The sequence below is a fragment of the Sus scrofa genome, chromosome 7 (assembly GCF_054392235.1).
Source record: "Sus scrofa isolate SSC_HxYL_T2T_F1_AM1 chromosome 7, Sscrofa_HxYL_maternal_Yorkshire_Landrace_v2.0, whole genome shotgun sequence".
Taxonomy (NCBI): Eukaryota; Metazoa; Chordata; class Mammalia; order Artiodactyla; family Suidae; genus Sus; species Sus scrofa.
In genome coordinates, this window is record NC_139389.1 from 67,123,427 (window position 1) to 67,145,448 (window position 22,022).

At 49.9% G+C, this 22,022-nt stretch overlaps 2 protein-coding genes across 31 annotated transcripts in view; both read right to left on the minus strand.

The window, feature by feature from the left end:
- Positions 1 to 15,589, minus strand: part of PPCDC (phosphopantothenoylcysteine decarboxylase) — an 83,035-nt gene extending 67,446 nt beyond the window's left edge. For 18 of the 19 annotated variants that reach the window (XR_014808909.1, XR_014808901.1, XR_014808904.1 and 15 more), the window contains exons 1-2: positions 15,552 to 15,589; positions 11,216 to 11,421 (exon numbers count right to left, since the gene is read on the minus strand). Coding sequence is in view for 4 of the 19 variants with exons in the window: in XM_084966108.1 (XP_084822234.1) it covers positions 11,216 to 11,398 (183 nt within the window). In the remaining 15 variants the exon portion in view is untranslated. The remainder of the gene's footprint in view (positions 1 to 11,215; positions 11,422 to 15,551) is intronic. The other variant, NM_001243368.1, reaches the window with a different exon arrangement.
- An 899-nt stretch (positions 15,590 to 16,488) lies between these two features.
- Positions 16,489 to 22,022, minus strand: part of SCAMP5 (secretory carrier membrane protein 5) — a 58,285-nt gene continuing 52,751 nt past the window's right edge. For 8 of the 12 annotated variants that reach the window (XM_084968831.1, XM_084968836.1, XM_084968834.1 and 5 more), the window contains 4 exons: positions 21,138 to 21,294; positions 19,932 to 20,033; positions 19,418 to 19,535; positions 16,489 to 19,151 (listed from right to left, as the gene is read on the minus strand). In XM_084968831.1, coding sequence (XP_084824957.1) covers positions 18,957 to 19,151; positions 19,418 to 19,535; positions 19,932 to 20,033; positions 21,138 to 21,294 — 572 coding nt within the window. In that variant the 3' untranslated portion in view covers positions 16,489 to 18,956. Of the gene's footprint in view, positions 19,152 to 19,417; positions 19,536 to 19,931; positions 20,034 to 21,137; positions 21,493 to 22,022 lie in introns of all 12 variants that reach the window. The other 4 variants (XM_084968838.1, XM_021099041.2, XM_084968837.1 and 1 more) reach the window with 2 other exon arrangements.

Consider the following 22,022-nt stretch of genomic DNA (forward strand, 5'->3'; position numbering starts at 1 on the left):
CAAATCGGAAATGTAGCTGCCGGCCTACGCCACAGCCACAGCAATGCCAGATCCAGACCACACCTGTGACCTACACCACAGATCACGGCAACAAAGGATCCTTAACCCACTGAGCATGGCCAGGGATCAAACCCGCAACCTCATGGTCCCTGGTCGGATTCGTTAACCACTGAGCCATGACAGGAACTCCCAGATTTTTGTTGTTATTGTTGTTAATGAACATACAGGGAACAAAGAAGAACTCTTGGAAATTAAAATTACAAATAGTGAAAAAAAATTCAATGTAAATTTAGAAGAGATTTTCTAGAAAGTAGAACAGAAAGATAAATAGATGGCTAAAAGTATTTTTAAAAGATGTGAAAATCAGACGATCAACTCAAGAGGTCCAAAATCTGACTAATAATGAGTTCCTGAAAGGGAGAACAGAAAAATAGTGAGGTGAAAATTACAAAAGAAATAAGATTTAATTTTCCCAAATTGAGAAACTCAGAGGTGGGAGCTCCCGTCATGGCTCAGTGATTAACGAATCCAACTAGTATCCACGAGGACACAGGTTCCATCCCTGGCCTCGCTCAGTGGGTTAAGGGTCTGGTGTTGCTGTGAGCTGTGTTGTAAGTCATAGACAAGGCTTGGACCCCACGTTGCTGTGGCTGTGGTGTAGGCCAGCAGCTGCAGCTCCGATTAGACCCCTAGCCTGGGAACCTCCATATGCCTCAGGTGCGGCCCTAAAAAAAAAAAAAAGACCTCAGAGGTGGAAGCCATCTCTTCTGCAAGAAGGGGTCTGAGAAGGTGGTACCCTGCTAGGCTCAGGGAACCTGGAGCATCATGTTCCTGGCACCCACTGAGTGTCTGCTGATGGAGCCTGAGCCCACATCAGCTCTACTGGAAGCCACATCCTCCTGCTGATGTATATGGGGTTTGCAATCAGCCAAACCTCATGAGCTCTTCTCACCCATGTTGCTACTAAACCACAAGCTCCAAACTACCTGCACTGTTACTTTCCCCAGTGCAGACCTTCACATTTCCCTGGTGAATTTCACCTTTCCAGAGTTGGCCCACTGTTTGCTCAATCTATGAAGAGCTCCTAAAATCTCAATCCTGTTCCCCCTGGCCTGTTCTCAGCCAGCACACCATCAACAGACCTGAAACACAAACCCAAATCATGAACAGAACCAGGTCAAGAGCAGAGCCCTTCCCCAAGGTCCACAGGCTAGGTGGTTGGGGTGGAAAAGAATCAAGAATGTACCCTTGGAGTTCCCGTCGTGGTGCAGTGGTTAACGAATCTGACTAGGAACCATGAGGTTGCGGGTTTGGTCCCTGCCCTTGCTCAGTGGGTTAACAATCAGGTGTTGCCATGAGCTGTGGTGTAGGTCGCAGACGCAGCTCAGATCCTGCGTTGCTGTGGCTCTGGTGTAGGCCGGTGGCTACAGCTCGGATTGGACCCCTAGCCTGGGAACCTCCATATGCCGCGAGAGCAGCCCAAGAAATGGCAAAAAGACAAAAAAAAAAAAAAAGAATGTACCCTTTGCCTGAGTAGAGACATGCTGACAACATTACCAGGTGGTCCAGGGGGAAATGTCCCAAGATTCCATCAAAGGCCTCACCAAATCCAGAGATACTCGAATATCCCCCCAAAAATTAACTAAAAATATGGCTTGTTCCCATAAGCCCAGTCAAGCCCCAGTGACAACCATTTTCTAAGTTCTTTTCTAAGGGCTCACAAGCCTTGTCTAGAATAATTTGCCTTTTTGATAAATGAACATTAGTCATTTCCAGCCACCAGCCTCTGGCTGTTTCCCACACATCCCACACTTCCAACTATAACCTCGGTGCCTGAGGACTGAATTTGCCCAGGTCAGGAGACAAATCACCCAACTTGAGTTCAAGTCACTTCTACAACTTGTCCTACTTTTTCAAGCTCAAAAGAAAAGATGAAAACAAAGTGGGACTCAAAGTTCCCATGGTGGCTCAGTGGTAACGAATCCGACTAGTATCCATGAGAATTCGGGTTCAACCCCTGGCCCCACTTAGTGGGTTAAGGATCTGGCATTGCTGTGAGCTTTGGTGTAGTTCAAAGACGCAGCTCGGATCCTGTGCTGCCGTGGCTGTGGTATAGGCCGGCAGCTGTAGCTCCGATGGGACCCCTAGCCTGGGAACCTCCATATGCTGCAGGTGCAGCCCTAAAAAACAAAAATGAAAACACAAAGTGGGACTTAAGAGTCCCTCCCATTTCCTTCTGTGCCCCCCTAGTGTTATACCATTGGCCCCCAGGACCAGGCGTTGTCCCACTGCCCTCTTGGTCATCCTGAGTTTCACAGTAAGCTTCAGCTCACTCTGGTGGCCTCTGGACCGTAGTCTACCTTCATCTTTGGTTACATGTTCTCCTCTCCATTTTTTTTCTTTAAGTGTTAATTGGGAACCTAACTTAGAGTATCTTATCTTTTTTTTATTAAGTTATACTTAAGTACAGTTGATTTACAAGGTTGTGATCATTTCTTCTGTATAACAAAGTGATTCAGTCCTACATATATATACAATCAATCTCCTTCAGATTCTTTCAAAGAATATTGAGTAGCATTCTCTGCTATAGAGCAGGTACCACATACCTCAGTGTGCAGATGCCAATCCCAAGCCCCCAGTCCATCCCTCCCACCTGTCCTCTTTGGTAATCATAAGTTTTTCAAAGTCTGTGAGTCTGTTTCTGTTCTGCAAGTAAGTTCATTGGTATCCTTTTATTAGGATTCCACCTGTAAGTGACATCATATCATGCCTGTCTTTTATTGTCTGATTAATCTCACTTAGGAGCATACTTTCTGGGTCTATCCATGTTGATGCTTCCTCCTCTCCACTTAACTATTTTTCCAGTTTCCTTCCCAGGCGGCCAGATCAGTTTCTGATCCCTGCCTTCTATTCCTTGGGGGAATTACTTTCTTTCATTTCTAAGAGCTTCCCAACTATCCTGAGCAATTTGCCGCTTAGGATCACCCTAGTTTATCCTCTCTATTCTGAAGTTTGGAAAGCTGCTTCCTGAAGATCTGTTCCCCTGCTCTCCCAGTTCCCAAAAGGCCTGTCAGTTCTCAAAGTGAGGACTGTGCCTAGGGTCAGTCTTCACAAACAGTTTCAGTTTGGTGATGGCCCTGTTTAGGGGTTCCCTCCTCCCTCTCAGCTCTACCCTTTCTTTCCCACAGCCCCCTCAGAGTCTCAGAGCCTTCCTACTGCCTTCGCCTGGCTCCTGGGGGTTCCAACCAGGGGGCCAAATAGGCCCCCCACCCTGGTCCATCATTGCTGCTTGAGATTTGCCCTCTAAGCTCCTCCCCCAGGCACTCAATCTACCCCTTCCCGGCTACCTGCCCAGGTTACACAGTCACTGTTAGGGAGCTTCTTGGGGCAAAGTCTTCACCTAAAGAGTAACGTGAAGCACATGTTCCCAATGCCATTCCCTGACCCCTACGAAGCAGCCATGTCTCCTTGGCAGTGACCCAGACTCCAGCAGGCCCAGACTAGTTCCTCCGGTTTTAGAGGGATGTCACTTGATCTGATTCATCAGCCCTATGGGCTTTGTTCTTTCATTTTCATTCTGTTTGCCAAAAGGTCCTAGGAACCAAGAGCTAGGCTCTGGGTTTACACACACTAAAAGTAAATTTTAAAAAACCCAGCATCTTATGTTACCCTCTGAGATACCAAATAACTTGGACTATTCACACCCTGACCTTTCCCCCAGCAAACGCTAAGGAGTCTTGGCAGAGTAGAAAACTCCTGAGGACAGGCACTCTCCTCGGCTTTCTCTTACACTCTCCTGGGGCCTGGTAGAAGCAGAGCTGGATATTAAAACAATCCCTCACACACTTCAGAGTTCCTAAAAGGCAGCTCTGTGCCTAGCCTCCTGGCAACTGTTTTCATGTCTTAATTTTTTTTTTTATTTTTATTTTTTTTTTTGCTTTTTAGGGCCACACCCACGGCATACAGAGTCCCAGGCTAGGGGTCAAATCAGAGCTAAAGTTGCCAGCCTACACCACAGCCACGGCCACGCCAGACCCAAACTGAGTCTGCGACCCATACCAGAGCTCACGGTAAGGCCAGATCTTTAACCCACCGAGAGAGGCCAGGGATTGAACCCGCAACCTCATAGTTCCTCATAGATTCATTTCTACTGCTCCACAACGGTAACTTCCCATGGCTTAATGTTTTTAACCTGAACCTCTGTGTGATGTGACCAGGGCTTGGCCAGACCTTATTTTACAAACTGCCTGCATCTTGCCTGATGTTTAGAGAGATTCCTTCCTGAAACCAGTTGGCAAGTCTGGTTTCCTTTTCTCTGCTAAAGATACATCAGCAATCCCACCTGGAGCTCCTGGAGAGTCTGGCAAAGGAAATGGAAAACAGAATTTGGGGGTGATACCTCCTCTTTCACTTTTCAGCCCCTAGTCTGGCCCAGGCTGATTCTGGGGCAGATATCAAAGGGGCCTGTGGAGGACTGCCATAGTCAAACAATAAGATAAATCCCATGCTTGAACATCTACCTCCACAATCATCTCTGGCCTCTACCTACTATAACCATGAGCCAGTAGCACCCCCTTCCTCAAGTATGAAAACCAAAAATGACATTGTCCAGTGCCCCTTGGGAGGCAGCTAAGAAGTGCTACTCTACAGAATCCTCCAAAAGAACTCTCCGCAGTGTTGGAAATGTTTCACACCTGTGCTGTCCAGTATGGCAGCCCCTAGCCTCATGTGGCTACTAAGCACTTGGTGTAACAAAGGAACTGAATTTTTGTTTTATTTAGTTTTAATAATTTAAATTTAAATTTGAATGTGGCTAGTGGCCGCTGTATTAGATAGCACAGCTCTATATACAAGTAGAGCCCCAGCTGAACCCCTAGCTGAGTGGCCAGAAAAGAGCAGGTGTTTCTAAGTAGAGCATGAGATGAGAGCTCCACAGGGGACTGCTGAGAACCCTAAAGAGGATGCCCCAGGCGTGACATAACCTGCCACAAGGCAAGGAACCCAGAACTTTGCTGGCTCAGGCCTCTGGGCTGACACACACACTGCAGAAGACCCTGACATTGGGCCACCCAGTGTTGACACTGGCAGTGCCTGACCCCACTGAGCATGGGGGTGGCCGGTATAGTCTAGGAAAAAGGACTCTGGGTGCAGTGAGCAGCTGGGGGAGCTGTGGAGGAGGTGGCCTCATGAACAAATACCCAAGGGCGTTCTGGTTGGCTGAGTGGGTTTCCCAATGTCTCTCAGCGATATCTCTTCACTTGACAAACATTTACTGAGCCTACTACACACACGGGAGCCCGAGCTAGTAAGGGTTCAGTGTATCTAACAGGTGGGTGGGATATGTATGACCCCTGACCATAAAGCAAGACAGACCAGGCAGGAATACACACTTGCCTGAGCATTCTCATCCTCTTGGCCGTGGTTAGGTGAAGCAGAGAAGGCCCATGATCTGAGCTCCAGATCTGAGGTCCTCAAGTTCACTTGCTGACAGCAATCAGGAAAACTGGCCTTGAGCCTCAGTTCTGCCAGCTCACTGGCTGGAGACCTCAGGCAAATTCTTCCTCTCTGGTCTGGTTTCCCCTTCTGAGCCATGAGCCATCTGGACCGCAGGGCCTCCAGGGATCCCTCCAGCTCACTATGCCATCCCAGCCCTTTTGTGACCCTTGCCCTTTCCCACCAGGCTCTGCTGTTCTCTCCTCTGGTGCCAAACAGGCCTCCTGGGGAAGCTGGTATTCTGGCCACACAGCCCTCTCTGGCCATTCGAGCAGGACAAAGCTACCGATCCCTCCAAGCCCTTCCCCAGCAAGAAAAAATTCTCAAGAATGAAACTAGAGAAACAGACTATGGAAGCTCTTGCTAGGGACACCATTCTGAAGCTTCAGGGAAGGACCCTGGATGCAGGACTCCTTGGCCCTGGGCTGGCTGCCTCTGACCAGCGGCCTGTGGAGCTCACTCTCTGCGGGAGCAGGGCACAGAAGGATGGTGGCAGCCAAGCCAGCAGAGGCCCAAACAAATGCCTCAGAGGACTACAGCTAAATAGACCAGTGTCCAAAACAGGACCACAGAGCAGGCAGGTGGCCCCACGTGGAAAGGAAAAAAAAAAACCTCAAACCAGGCCATGTTTCTCCTGCTCTCCTTTCCTTGGTGGGCGGGAGGCACATAAAGTTACCAAAAAAATGTTCCATAGTACCCCCATAGAAAGCCTCACTGACTTTAAAAAATAAACACACATACAGAGGTTAGAACATCAAAACTGAACAGCATCACCCAAAATACAAGTCTCCCTTCCTGCCTGCATCTCTCCACACGGGTAACCACCTCTGGGGGAAAAATCACAGGCGGTAACTCGGATATGTGAAGACACAAAAGGAATCACACTAAATGCCAGCAGTTGGCAAACTTAGTCTATAAAGGGCCAGATACTACTTCGGGCTTTGTCACCATTACTCTACTCTGTAGCAGCAAGACTGTAGTAGCCACAGGCAACACTTGAATGGATGTGGCTGTGTTCCAATAAACCATTATGGACACTGAAATCCGAATTTTATATAATTTTATGTGTCACAAAATCTTTTGATTTTTTTTTAACCATTTAAAACCATAAAAAACTAAAAATAAAGTAAAATTGTAAATGGCTGGCGTCTGTATGGTTTGCAGGTCATATAAAAACAGGCAACAAAATGTGGCCTGTGGGCCGTGGCCTGCCAACTCCAGCACCTTGCTCCTTTCACTCTGTCTCGGGACCGTCTCACATTAGCATGTTAGGGCCACCCATTCCCTGAACTGCTGCCTCGGAATCCATCAAGAGGCTGAACCGTAACTGCATCACAACTTTTTATTGTTGGATGTTTTGTTTCTTTTCAGTTTTGCTTTGAAATTATAAACAGGGCTATAATGAACATCCTTGTACATCCGGTGAACTTTTGTGCCTCACAGCATTCAATCCTATGGGTAAATCTGTGACTATTTTTGGTTTCTCCAGATAATTGCCAAAATAGTCCTCCAGAAGAGCAGAATTTATTTCATTCGGCATATGAATAAGGCCCTCTCCCCTCACTCTTAATTAATGGCCTTGAATATTCTGACAGGCATTCTGTAAACTTAGCCTTCTCTAAGCTCCAGGCCTGCCAACTCCCAGGATGGGAGGTTTTCTTCACCTTTAGAAATCCTCTTCTGACTCTCAGCCCTGCCGACACTTGCCCAGCAAAAGTTAGAGAGGTGTCTGTCTTCTCCACAGTGAGGACGGTGCCAACCAGAAGGCAGGAACTGAGCCACAAGCTCAGCCGTTAAGGGTCACCCAATTACATGACAATGGCAGGACGGCAAAACAGCCACAGCTCTTGCACCCCAGGACCTTCTCTCAGGCTGCCTTCGAGTCCTGGTCCTTTTTGTCTTCACATCTAAGATCTTCCACCACTCAAGATGGAAGAGACCTTGGAGATATATCATTTGAGTACCCAGTCCCTGCTTTATTGCAGGCCATAAAAAAGACCTGACTTGCCCAGAGTCCCAGGGTGAGAAATCCTGCTATGCCCAGCAGCCTCGTTTGAGGGCAGGCTGGTCCAGCTCGTCAAGCTCAAATAAAGGCTCCAAAGCTTCTTTGCTGGTGGCCGCCCTCCCCACCTGCTGGTGTGTGAGGTAGAAGACCAAATCCGCCCCTCCCCATCACCTCCTCACAGTCTCCCTGGTCTGGCTCCAGGTCAGTGGTCCTCCTGGGAAGCCTGAACACACTGGTGAACAGGAGTGGTTCTCAGCCAGGTCTGCAGAATCACCCAGCTCCCTGCCACCCACACCCCAGCTGCTCATTTGCTAGTCAAAATCTAGGGATCCCTAAGGGAGCTCAGGAAAGCCTCACGCATGCCTTAGTCAAAGAGCTGAGAAGGACCATTCCAAGGGACAAAGGCAACTCCTGGGTGGGGCGGGGAAGACCCAGGAGGGCTCTAGGGAGATGGTACCATCAGGGAGTGTGAGGAAGTGGGGGGCGGCGGGGGGAAGGCCACCGCCTTGGGGCCAACACAAGGCACGCAGGGATCCTCCCCTCTGGTTACCAACACCTCACAAGGACCCTACTAAGCAAATCTAGGCTCTCTGGAGAGCTGCCCATCCACAGGATGAGAGGGAAGTGGGCCCCTCCACATAAGCAGATGGACAGTGGCTCCCACAGCTCTTTCCACATGGGCCATCTCACCAACCCCAACACCACACACTACATGTGGCCGCCCCAAAGGACACGACAACAGTGGAAAGGAGAGGGTGAAGGACAGGAAACAAACACTGTTAAGTGCTTCCGCGTGCTAGGAGCTACGCCTAGTCCTTGGCACCAGATGACAAACTGTTTCATCTGTGTTCCCCTCCCCCAGCCCTGACAACAGCCTGAAGGGATGGGTGGCAGTCATCATCTTTATTTTCAAATGAGAAAGACAGGCTCCCGGAGGCTAAGTCAGAAAGTCCTCCCTCCCAGGTCACTGTCCTTCTGTCCGCCTGACTTTCAGCTTCAACTCCAGCCAGAGAGGGAGCCAAGTCCTGTTCCAGACAGGGCCTGTCTCCCAGCAGTGGCGGCAGCGGCAGCAGCAGCGGCAGTGGCTGGGCTAAAAGGCCTAGGGTGGGCTGGAGAGCCTCCCTGCTTCAGGCAACCCTCTCCTCACACCCCTATAAACGCCAGCTGTGTGGGATGGCAGGAAGCGGTGGAGTTGCCATTTCCCTCAGCTCTGAGGCTGCCCATCTGTTTCCTGGGATAGGACTCCCTGCCCCCACCCACCCCCAGTCCGGAAATTCACTTGTTCTGGGGCTATGGGAAAAGGGAACTGTGCGGCTCCCTCCCTCCCCAGGGGGTGGTGGCAGAGGCTGTGGCTGCAGCCACCCCTTTCAGGCCTCCTGCCCTGAAGGCTCTAGCTAGCCAGCTCCTACCATTGGTTCTGAGAACACGAGGAGGGGGCAGGCCAAAGAGGTTATTGCCCCAGAAGCGCCAGTGCCCAGCCTCAGAGCAGCCACAACACTCTCCTCCCTTCCTGCTTCTGGCCTGACTGGCATCCCTGGCTGCCTGCTTCACTGATCATCCCAGCATGGAGGGTGGGGTGAGGGGGTGACTTTCTGGATAGAAGTTAGTGGAAAGTTTAAAAGAAAAAAAAAAAGAAAAAAGAAAAAACCCTGACATAGTCATTTGCAAGTGAGCACTGCCCCCTGCTGGACACTCTAGTACACCCATCTGAGCTACACGCGGCGCAGATACAAGCAAGGAAAAAGCACATCAGCTTAACACCCTTGGCTATATGTCTCAACCTTTTCTTGTATTCAAAATTAAACCCAGTTCTATTTTTTTCAATTTTACTTTTTTTCTTATTTTTTAAAAAAATCTTTTTGTTTGATTGTTTATTCTTTTTTTAAACCCAGTTCTAAACTGAGGCCTCTTTTGCCTTATTGCAGTAGTTTTTCTGAATAAAATCTGTTTTTACCACTTCTAGTTTTTCTTTAATACATCAAATGAGTTTTAAAAGGAAGGGAGCAGCAGGGGAGCTGGATCAAGATGGTGGGGTAGTAAGACGTGGCACTCACCTTCTCCCACAAACACATCAAAAGGAAGGGAACAGGAGTTCCTGCCGTGGCACAGTGCATTAAGAAGCCCACTGCAGGGAGTTCCCGTCGTGGCGCAGTGGTTAACGAATCCGACTAGGAACCATGAGGTTGCAGGTTCGGTCCCTGCCCTTTCTCAGTGGGTTAAGGATCCAGCGTTGCCGTGAGCTGTGGTGTAGGTTGCAGACACGGCTCAGATCCCACGTTGCTGTGGCTCTGGCGTAGGCCGGTGGCTACAGCTCCAATTCAACCCCTGGCCTGGGAACCTCCATATGCCGGGGGAGTGGCCCAAGAAATAGCAACAACAACAACAAAAATTAAAAAAAAAAAAAAAAAGAAGCCCACTGCAGTGTCTCAGGTTGCTGCAGAGGTTCGGGTTCAATCCCCAGCCCCACACAGTGGGTCAAAGGATCCAGTGTTACCACAGCTGCCACACAGGTCACAGCTGTGGCTTGAATTCAGTTCCTGGCCCAGGAACTTCCATATGCCACAGGTATGGCCATAAAATTTAAAAAATTAAAAAAAAAAAAAAAAAAAGGAGAAGGGAGCAAAACCACATGGGCTGTGGCAGGCAGGAATCCTGGCTTTTGTGTGAAGTGTTTGCGGAGAATTTGAAAAGGCAGAAAGGAATAGGGAGGGCGGCACAGCCTGGCAAGGGCTGGGCCAGAGCAAAGGCCCTCGGGATGGAACGTGGGGCAGTGGGAGAGTGATAGTCGAAGGGCCTAGGATACCAGATGAGAGAGAAGGATTCACACCTGCTGGCTTTCACACTGTTTAAAGCCTTGAACTTCTCCCACAAAAAGAATCTGCCCCAGAACCCCAATATATAAAACCAGTCAAAGCTGAGGTGATCTGACCAAGGGCAGAGGGCTAAACCCTCCACCCCAACATACTGTTGTGACCCCTGGGCATCTCTAAACAGAGTCTAAAACCAGAGCTGCAGGCAACAGGGAGCCCCTAAGGCTCCAGTGCCTTCTGACTAACAGGACAGCCGTGTCATAAAAGGAGGGAGGATAGAGCTGCAGTGTCCAGGATGGAGTGAAAGCAGAGGCAGGGAGCCCAGGGTAGCAAAGGGACACTGAGAACTCACTGTACTGCTCCAGCCAGCCTTTCTCCCACACCATGACCTCAGGAAACTAAGTTCAGAGTTTGGGAACCGAAACCCTCCCCTCACCCTTTGTCTACACCACCTATCCTAGCTCCTGGTGAGACTGTCACATCTGTCTCTGCCTCCTGCATCCACCTCATACCACTGCACAAGGAAGACTTTCACAAACATCATGATTAAGAAAAAGAGGAGTTCCCATCATGACTCAGTGGTTAATGAACCCAATTAGGATCCATGAGGATGCAGGTTCAATCCCTGGCCTCGCTCAGTGGGTTAAGGATCCGGCGTTGCTGTGAGCTGTGGTGTAGGTCACAGAGTTGGCTCAGATCTGGCGTTCCCGTGGCTGTGGTGTAGGCCGGCAGCTAAAGCTCTGATTGGACCCCTAGCCTGGGAACCTCCATGTGCTGCGGGTGCGGCCCTAAAAAGAAAAAGACAGAAAAAGAAAATGCTGAGCATACTGCACAAAAGCAAGCTGGCCTCAGAGCATGAGCTCTCCAATGCCAGAGGCTGCCATGCATGTCTAGGAGGGATACTCACGCCAGGAATATCCAAAAGTCTTGACACTAGAAGAGGCAACTTCAAGGCTGCAACACTCCCAGTAACACCTATGAGAACTCGGAACTGTCTCTCCAAGGGAGCAGCAGCTGAACATGTGGCCCTTGATTCCATGTGGGGTCTGGTGACTTCAGGTCCTGGAAGCTTGCTAGAACTGGGCTCCATACAGCTCTGTCAGAATTTAAGATCTAAAAGTAGAATAAGAGGTGCCTGCTTCATTCATACATTCAACTAAAATGTGTTCAGCACTCTGTGTTAGACCCCGAGCCAGATACTGGGGTTTCTGAGGGTCAACAGACCCAGCTTCTGGGAGCACAGAGTTTGATAGGGAGATCAGAGAGGAGCTCCCTGGTGGCTCAGTAGGTTAAGGACCTGGCATTGTCACTGCCATGGTGTGGATTTGATCCTGGCCTGGGAACTTTTGCATGCCGTGGGTGCAGCAAAAAAATAAAAAATAAAAAGACTCAGGCACATACCCACATGAACTGAGAATCATGTTTGGGTCCATTATCCCACTCCTACTTGGAAAGATCTCCCAAGGGCCCAGACCCCTCTCAGCAGGGTTTGTTAAGCACAGGCCAGTTCCCTGGAACAAGATTACCCCCAAAGTTCCATTTGCCAGGGATTTCAGTTCTGCTGTCTGTCGGGACCTCAGCCAGGGCCTTACCCAGAGGAGAACTGAGTCTACTCTAGGGTCTGCAGAACCCTGTTAGCAACTTACAAGGTCTAGAGGGACTATCAGCCAGCTTCTTTCCCCAAACTAATCAGTATGCTAATTAGCATCCACAGTAGGTGACGGAGGCTTTTTCGTTTTGGCAGTACTCACAACAGGTGGATGTTCCCGGGCCAGTGATCAAATCCACCCCACAGTTGTGAACTGTGCCACAGCTATGGCAACACCAGATCCTTGACCTGCTGTGCCACTAAGGAATTTCCATACTTTTTTTCTTTTTAGGGCCACACCCGTGGCACACGGAGGTTCTCAGGCTAGGGGGTCCAATCAGAGCTGTAGCTGCCGGCCTTCGCCACAGCCACAGCAATGTGGGATCTGAGCCACATCTGTGACCTACACCACAGCTCATGGCAATGCTGGATCCTTAACCCACTGAGCAAGGCCAGCGATTGAACCCGCAACCTCATGGTTTCTAGTCAGATTCATTTCCACTACGCCATACCAGGATTTCCAGGAACTTCCAATTCTTGACTCTACAGGAAAACCCACCTGCAAGATTCTAAACCTTGACCCTGTCCCACCTCAGCCAACTGGTGCTAGGACAGGGAGACTCCTGCAAACCTAGAAGCTGAACTTAAAACCTCCTCCACATCAAACTGATATCATTCCTAAGGAATAGGTTACTGAAAGCAATCATTTAAACTTGGGGCAGGAATCCATACTGATGACGTCAACTGCCTCCCCACAGCAGGTGTTACAGCCCAAGATTTACTAATTAGTCTGCTGAGCAATCTTCATTAAGGACCAAAGCCTACCTACCTTTCTAGAAAAGGGAGGTTGAGAGGGCATAGGTACTTGAAGAATAGAATGTAGATAATTTGGGAGTTCCCGTCATGCCTCAGTGGTTAATGAATCCAACTAGGAACCATGAGGTTGTGGTGTTCGATCCCTCACTTAGCGGGTTACGGATCTAGTGTTGCCATAAGCTGTGGTGTAGGTTGCAGAGCCAGCTCGGATCCCGCGTTGCTGTGGCTCTGGCGTAGGCTGGTGACTACAGCTCCGATTAGACCCCTAGCCTGGGAACCTCCATATGCCACGGGAAGTGGCCCTAGAAAAGGCAAAAAGACAACAACAAAAAATTAAAATCTAAATGTAAATTTTCCCCTGGCCACTTTTTATGCCACCGTAGATACTGTAACTTCTTCAAGCTCATATGGGAAATATCTGAGGTAACTAGAAATATGAGAACATCTAGCCCATTGTAAAAGTATGAGTATAAACCAAAGTTTACCCTTTTCATGATTTTTCTTTCATTATGCTAATCATATGTGTTAAGAAGCAGAAAACATTCTTCAGTTGTTAACAAATCCTGCTAGGAACCATGAGGTTGCGGGTTCGATCCCTGCCCTTGCTCAGTGTGTTAAGGATCCGGCGTTGCCGTGAGCTGCAGTGTGGGTTGCAGACGTGGCTCGGATCCCGAGTTGCTGTGGCTCTGGCGTAGGCTGGCGGCTACAGCTCCAATCAGACCCCTAGCCTGGGAACCTCCATATGCCACAGGTGCGGCCCCAGAAAAGACAAAAAAAAAAAAAAAGGAAAGAAAGTGGATAATTTAACCAAATTTGAAAGCAAGTTCAGACCAGGTCAATCTAACAGGATCATGGAGGGCAACAGTTGGCAGGAGTTCTTTTTTTTTTTAATTTTTAGTTCTTTGTTTATTCTCAAATAAAGAACAAATCCCAAACCAGTAAGCCTGCTGCTCTACCCAGTCCCTGCTAGAAACATCTATTTGCACAGCCAAGGTAGCTGTAGACAGCACTTCATTTTCCTGAGCCCTGCTGTACTCACAGGAACTCTTGAGCAGCAGAAAGAGTTGGCAGGCAGAGAGGTTACAGGCCTGAAGGCTATGCTTATTGAACCTCAAGCTCCTAGGACACCAAGCCATGCAGGTAGCCACATGCATGCAGCCACAGCCAGAAAAATGGCAGCCTCTCTGTCCTTTAGGAAGACAGGGCCAGACAGAGTAAAGAGCTTCAGCATGGCAGGGCTGTGATGTGTGAGTCTCTTCTCTAATTAGTTTAATTAGGGCAAAGTTAAGCAAAGGTTTTAGGAATATCTGCCAGTCACAATATGGGCACGTGAGGAGCCAGAGCAGAACCAGGGCTAAAAAAAGAGGCCAGATGGAGTATGAGCCCAGCACAACACAGGAACATGAGGAGCGAGGGCCTAGGAAAAAGCAGAACCAAATTCGGGGGTGGGGGTATGGGTGGGTGGGTGGGTGAGCAGGGATCCAGGATCCATTAAGAGCTTGAATCCTTTAGCCTAACATCAAAGTTCCTCACTACTGGCCCCAGACTTGTGCTCCGGCCTCATCTCCCACCAGTCAATACAACTCTGCTCCAGTAATAACTAAACAGTTATAGCTCATAGTGGCACTCTGCCCCCAAACCCAAAGTCGTTAAAAGGAGTCATGTGGCCACAGGGGCATTTTAAACTCCTTCTTCCAAGGAAAGGCAAGGAACTCTTCAGAGAGAGCTCAAGGTCTTGACATTCTGCTAAGATTGCTCTTGTCTCAAACCCAGGCAAGCATGCTTGAGTCTGCTGCTCCTAGAGTCTCATTAGGTACCCCACCTCAAGGCCACATGCTAAGGATACATAGGTAAATATAACATGCACACACAGCGCTACTAGCAAGGGACTGACAGTACTGCCACCTCTCAACCATTGGGAGAGATGTGGAAAACTCCTGCCGCAAGATCCCCACCACTTCCCCAACCTGGGAATCTCTCCTGCCTATTATCTGGCAACGGCCTCCAATACCTCAAAGTACAGCATGAGGTTTTTCGCTGACAAAATTTTTCCTCTTTTTTTTCTCTTTTTCTTTCTTTTTTCTTCCCTTTTTTTTTTTTAAGGGCCACAGGTGCGGCACATGGACTTCCCACGCTAGGGGTCTAATCGGAGCTACAGCTGCTGGCCTACACCACAGCCACAGCAACGGGGAATCCGAGCCCCTCTGCGAACTACGCCACAGCTCACGGGCAATGCTGGATCCTTAACCCACTGAGCGAAGCCTGGGATGGAACCCGCCTCCTCATGGATACTAATCGGGTACATTACCTCGTGAATCACACAACTGGAATTCCTTCACTCTCATTTTGAATAGTCATTCAGCACTTTTAAGTAGAGTTAGGGGAAAACTGCAATATCCTAAGGTTTTCCTTTTTCTAGTTTACCAACTTGTAAGATAGTCTGTACTTTGCGCGGTCCCCATTCATTTTTGAAAGCAGGATAGCGGGTTTTGTTTTTTGTTTTTTTAAGGCAAGCGGCAAATGTGGGGAACTGACAGGGCCACCTTTTAAGCTAGATTAAATGGCACTAGGCAATCGCAGAGTTGCAAAAAGCGTGGGGGCGAAGATATAAACCCCCCACCTCAGGACAGAGATGCAAAGGGATTCCTAACGCTCCGGCGCCACAAGCTCCACAGCCCCTACACACACACACACACACAGCCGCAGACCCGCAGCGCACGCGCACGGAAAGTGAGCAGACACACACAGGCACGGAACCAAGGTCACCAACGAAGCTACTCCAGCCTCTCTCCCGCCCCAGTGCGAGAAACCAAACCCCACGACCCACTTGACTCCTCACCCGCGGCAGGCGTGTCTCGGGGGCAGCCCCCAAATACCGCGATACCTCGGCCGCTCCTCCCGCTGATTCTGGCTGCACGCAACGTTTCCAGAGCCGCTGGCAGCCTACGCGAACGCGCAGCCTTCTGGGAGCTGTAGTCCACTTGGGAGAGTGCTGCGGGGGACCCCTTACTGCCAGGTTCGTTATTTCCTGTGCTCTCTCCTGGGTCTAGCCTGATTACCTGACCTCCTCACTCCCCACCCCCAATCTCATGCTCTCACCACTGAGGCACTTAATATTTACTGAGCCTCTTATATGTTTTAAGTGCACAGGATAGAGATAAATCAGACTCTTCCCTGCTCTTGAGACAAACAGGGAATTTTGTACAGAATGAGGTCTATGAGGAAGCAGAGGGACCTAAGTAACAGCTAGAGGCAGCGAAGTCCTCTCAGAGGAGCCACCCAAGGTGGATCTTGAAAGATACCAGGAGCTTGGATGGAGTGCCAGAACAGCCCTCCACGTGGGGGACACAGCATTGGCAAAAGGAAAGCAGCAGAAAGTGTATGTTGGCTACACTTCCCTGTCTTCATTCTCCAGCATCCACAGGCCTCCGGATCCCCTTATGTTCCTTGAGGCTGCTCAATCAGTTGCTGATCTCCTTCGATGAGAGTGGAGGTGGGGACCTCTGTGCTCTACCCCTGCCCTTGCCTACAGTGACAGTCTGGCCCAAACCACCCCTCACCCACTGATCCAGCCTTCTACATCTGACTCAGGGAACTCCTCCTTCTAAAAGGCAGAAGGCCTCTATGGCAACTTCAAGACTGCCTCAGCGAAAGAACCTCACAGAGGTGTGTGAACTTTGGCCACAGACCCCCTTGACACACTCTACCTATATGCCCCACAGCCTATGTTGAGGCTCCACATGGGGCCACATGAAGACACATGACACAGCAGGACACAGAGGGCCAAATGTTCCCCTTTATTATGGTTCACTCAGTTATCACAGACAGATACATTGGCTCAGCAGATCAACTGCCAGATGGAGAATGGTCTGTGTCTCCCAGAAACAAAGAAGGGCAATGGGCACCAGCAGAACGCAAAAGCAGGTCACTGGCTGGCCACAGATCTGAGGATTCTCGGGGCCTTCCTCCACCCTCATGCCAGGCCATCCAGCAGAGATGAATCTGTGCCCAGCCCCACTTCTCATATTGGTTCCCTTCCCAGGAAAATGCATAGTTGCCAGGAGATGCAGCATCCCAGAACCTGGACAAGCTGGGCTGCCCACAGGTAGCAGGTTTTCCCAAGGGCAGAACCAGATCATGGCCATATAGGTCTGAGCCAGGAAAGAGGAAAGGCAGGTAGGACAGGAAATTGATTGGAGAGAGCATCCAACATTTCAAGGATGCTGGGCTGGCAGCTGGACCACAGGACTCTTGGAGCTACCAAAGAGACTGAGATAAAGGTAGCCAGAGGTCTGGGCTAGGGAAGAAGAAAGGGGAGGAAGAACCTAGACCTAGGGTCTCTTTTTAGGTACCTGGGGCTGTGCTTTCCAGAGAGAGAGTGGTAGTGAGTAAAGAGTCAATCACACTCTGACCATTAGGAAGAGAACTTCCCAGAGGCCCTGGCTCCCTGTATAAGAAAACAAAGTATCTGGAGCTCAAAGTTCAGGATGGCACCTGGAAATCCAGGTGTTGTGTTCTAAGCTGGAGCCACCCAAAGTGGCCAGGTAGTGTTTGGTTTTTCAAGCCAAGTAGCCCAGGTAGGAGGTGGGGGCAGTGAGTGAGAAATGAGCAGTTGCTCCTTGCATGAGATCCCACTCCCCTCCAGGTCTCTGAAAGAGCCAGTGCCTCTACCAGCAATATTCTCACAATGCCTGGAATAGAACAGCCCCATAGGCCTGCAATCACTGTCCTGGGAGGGAAAGGAAGTTCTGACAGGGGGAGGAAGGGCCAAGAACCAAGTCTGGTAGGCAGAGGGGAGCAAGGGATCTTGATCTGATTTAAAAAAAGAGAAAAAAAAAAAAAGAAAAACAAGAGCCAGAGTGCCTCCCCTCCCACCCCACCTAACCTGAAATCCCATTGCCATCATTGTCCTTGCATGTAGGATTGGGCCTGGCTTCTTCCTGGGCCTTGAGCTCAAGTGCCCAGAACTGCCCTATGACGAAGAGAAAGCTGGGGTCAAGGGACACATGATCCCCTCCCACAGGGCCCTGCCTGCCTTCTCCTCTGATCTTCCCTCCCAGCCCAGCCCTCTGAGCCTGTCCTTTCTATCAAACCCAAACAGAACAGCGATTGCTTCCAGAAAACCACTGGTCATTTAGAGACACCTAGCACCTGCCTAGTGGCCTTGGGCCAACCAGACATCACCCAGGAACCAGTAATTATTTATATACCCTCTGCTCCAGCAGTATTTTTACATCTGAAAATTGCCTAGACACTATTTAGCTCTTCAGGGAAGGCAGTGGAATCTGCCCTCATGAATGGCAGATGCCACCTAGTACACAGTAGGCAGAGGGTAGGAGAATCAGGCCAAAGCAGCCAAGAGTATGGGGAGGGACACAGGCAGAGGAGCTCAAGGGGGCTCTGGGAAGGGGAGGGGAAGGCAAGGCCGGGAAGAGAGGATCCTGCCTTGCATTTCCATTCCCTGGGAGTCAGGTACTGCACCTCCAGCTCTGTGCCCTTCCACATCAGGGCTAAGACTCAGTTCCCATCTGCTTCCTTGATCTAGGAATGGTCTCAGTCTCAGGAGCAGATACAACTGGGACACTCAGCCTTGGAGAGACAAAGAAAAGCTACATGGGGAAGAGAGAGACCTGGGTGGGAGAAGAGACCTTAGGAATCTGACAGCAGGAAAGGAGAACAGGGGAAGGAGGTTAGGGTGGGGAAAGCCAGACAGGAAGGAGCAAGGGAAGATCCCCTGCAGGTCCCCACCCTTCCACCTACCAGCCCCATGAGTACTAAATATTGTTGCTTCCCAGTAAGACCAAAAGTGGAAACAGTTTCAGCTCATAACCCTTGGGAGTGGCCAGGCTTTCTGCTATGGGCGAAGGTCAGAGGGGGCAGCCTGGTGGAGGATGGGGGGCTGGTTTAGTTCTAAACACACATCTAGCACCACAACAACAGAGACCTCCACTACACACTATTCACAAGGGAACAAAGACACAACTACCACTGCACGGGACAGGTCCACGTGCAGCCCACAGCTCTCAGAGTGCTGAGAGCAGAATCCAAAGGGTGTGGCGGCGGGGTGGGGGAGGGGGAGAATATACATATACATATATATATATATATATAACTCTGATTCTTTGTACAAAGTCAGGAAGGAGAAAAAGGGAAGGGGGAACCCTGCTTGGTCACCACAACAGACCGTGTGGCTTGAGCCCCTGTCCCACAGGCCCCTAGCCAGCTCCCAGTAGGCTCAGTTGGTTCACATCTCATTGGAGTACGTGTAGTTGGGGGTGGTGGAATACTGAGTCTGCGGCTGGTTCATGGCACCCTGCGCCGCCCCCATGGCTGCATTCTGAGCTGCCTGCTGCACGTGTGGGTTCTTCCACGCCCCCGTGGTCCACTCCTCCTGAGCTTTGCTGAAACTCCCCCCACTGCCTCGGTAGAATTTATGAACCTGCAGCAAGAGGAGCACAAAGAAGCGTTAATCAAAGGGAAGAAGCAGCCCACCCAGGAAAGACATGGGAGCCAGAAACAAGTCACTGCAAAAGCCAATCCTCCCTCCCACCCATTCCCTATGCACGGGGAGCAGAGTCCACCAAAGCCGTTCCAAAGTGAATCCCTTAGAAGACCTCTGGGTCTTCCTATAACTTGGAAGACGGGTTGTTACCAACCACAGTCCCTTCCCAATGCCACCCTCTGACCCTTGAGGTGACCACATACCATGCTGAGGGCAATGAAGGAAAAGACAGCCATAACTGTGAACATGATGGTGGGAATAAGCATCACCACTGCTGAGCCAACATTCGTTCCGAAGAAGGAGATGGTGGCAATCCAGCCGCTGCAGAAAGAGGACAGCTGTGGGGCTGCCTGGCAGGGTGAGGGGTATCCAGGAGCCACCCCACTACAGGTGAGGGACCATCTCATTGTCACAGGGAGAGACCATATCATTGGATGCAAAGGCCCTGTGTCAGGGGCTCATGAAGAACCCTTGGCTCAGGAAACAAGCTCCTGAGACATAAAGCTTCCTTCCCTCAGGTTATCTCACGATGCTGGTTCTCCTTCCCCTCTGATGCTATGGCCATATCTACTAAACTATCTTGGATTCTTTTACACTTCCAATAACTCATGGTGTCCCCAGAGGATAGGCAGCTTAGCACACCAGAAGTAGCAATGGACACATCCCAGGGCCACCCATGACAGCCCTGGATCAGTCCGCAACACCCTAGTCTCTTACCAGACACCCCAGCCTGGGATGCCCACAGCCTGGATGATGCTGATGACCAGCTGGGCCATGAAGGTGAAGAAGAATGCCATGAAGCTGAAGGAGCTGTCAGTCCTGAAACAGAGGAGATGACTCCTGTCACCTGGGCAGACGGCCAGGGCTTCCCTGCCTTCAAGATGTCCAAGCCTCTCCAAGTTTAAGTGAGTACACAACGGACAGAAGACATTTAAAAGTCTTAATTGAAAGGCCAAAATGGGACAGCATTTACCCATGGATCACTGCAAGTTTCCACATGTGAGGCCTATGGGTACAACATTTCATAGGGAGAGATCTCATGAATGGACCACTCACTGGTACATGAATGGTTGGCCCCAATGGCACAGAAATAGCTGGGTCCATTGTGGCAGGAATAGATGACCATGGTCAAAGGGTTGGACAACCCTTCTGGCACCAAGACATCTAGTTCCACTGGTACATGGGTGGATGGTCCAATAAGACAGAAAGTGCCATTGGCATAAGAATGGACACCCTACTGGCACCAAGATTATACTCTAACTGGCACATAGATGGACAGATCTGACCAGCAAAGATATCTGAGGCCCCACTGGATGGATACTCCACTGGCACCACCAAGACAGACAGCCTTGTTGTCCCATTGGCACAAAGACTTGAAAATCCCATTTGACACAAAGTAGACCTCCACTGGCACCAAGAAAGCTAGTCCCACTGTTAGATGGGTGGGTAGTCCCTTTGGCACAGAGTTGGATGACCTCATTAAGCATATAAATAGTGTCAGTGGCACATGGATAGATACAGTTGATTTGGCACCAAAGCAGCTAGCCCCATGTTACAAGGATGGGCAGCTCCATCAAGATAGATGCCCTGGAGTTCCCGTCATGGCTCAGCAGTTAACGAATCTGACTAGCATCCATGAGGATGCAGGTTCAATACCTGGCCTTGCTCAGTGCATTAATGATCCAGTGTTGCCACGGGCTGTGGTGTAGTTGGCAGACTCAGCTAGGATCCTGCATTGCTGTGGCTGTGGTATAGGCCAGCAGTTCTACCTGTAATTCAACCCCTAGCCGGGGAACCTCCATATGCTGCAGGTGTGGCCCTAAAAAGCAAAAAAAAAAGAGTGAGGAAAATATATAAAGAATAAACAGGGGAGATGGGCAAAGAGACAGGGTTAGGAGCTGGGGTTTAACATCAATCACTTACTTGAAGGCCTTGTAAATGGGCCGAAACCAGCAGACGTAGGAGCAGGGTGTGAAGAGGATGAGCCAGAGAAAGGCGAGGCCAAAGTTGGTGGCTCCCCCGCCTCCGATCAGCCACGCGAGACAGCCCACCAGGTTCACGGCCAGCGTGACGCTATTCACTGCAGACCCAGGAGTACATGCACACACAGAGACAGACACCAGACACACATACAGACACCAAGGCCCATGCAGAAATACACGAGCACCCAGACATGGACACACAAAGACATACCTCATCACAGACCCACAATCAAACACAGGCAATCAGCACAAGCACAGAAAGATGCAGATACACACAAACACACACACAAACCACACTTATACGGATTCAAACACACAGGCCACATCAGTGAATACACACACAGATACACAAGACATACATACACATACACACACAGAGGGAGTACAGAATGTAAGAAAGAAAACTAGGAGCTTAGACCAACCCCCTCCCTACACCCATTCCTGGGGATCTGAGAAATCTAGAGAACAAAGAGTCTCCAGAACAGGAACCTAGAGCCTCGGCCCAGCAAGCCCTTCTGCAGGGCCCCAAAGCCTCAGCGTGGCAGAAATGCTCTTCTCCTTATAAGAATGGCCTCAGCCCTTGACCCCCCCAGATCCACAGCAATTGTCAAATCCAAGGCACAGGAAACCCATCATCCATCTTCTCTTACAAGGTAGGGCAGGAAAAGGGGAAAGTAAAAGGCCTTGTGGAAACGTCTCTGTAAGCCATTTTACATCTGCCCTGCATTTCAATAGGGCAGCACCACTGGCTGGGATCTCAGTCTTTCTTTAATCCATTTCTTAGACAACTATCATGCCACCTCCTCCATTCTCCTTCTTTCACTTC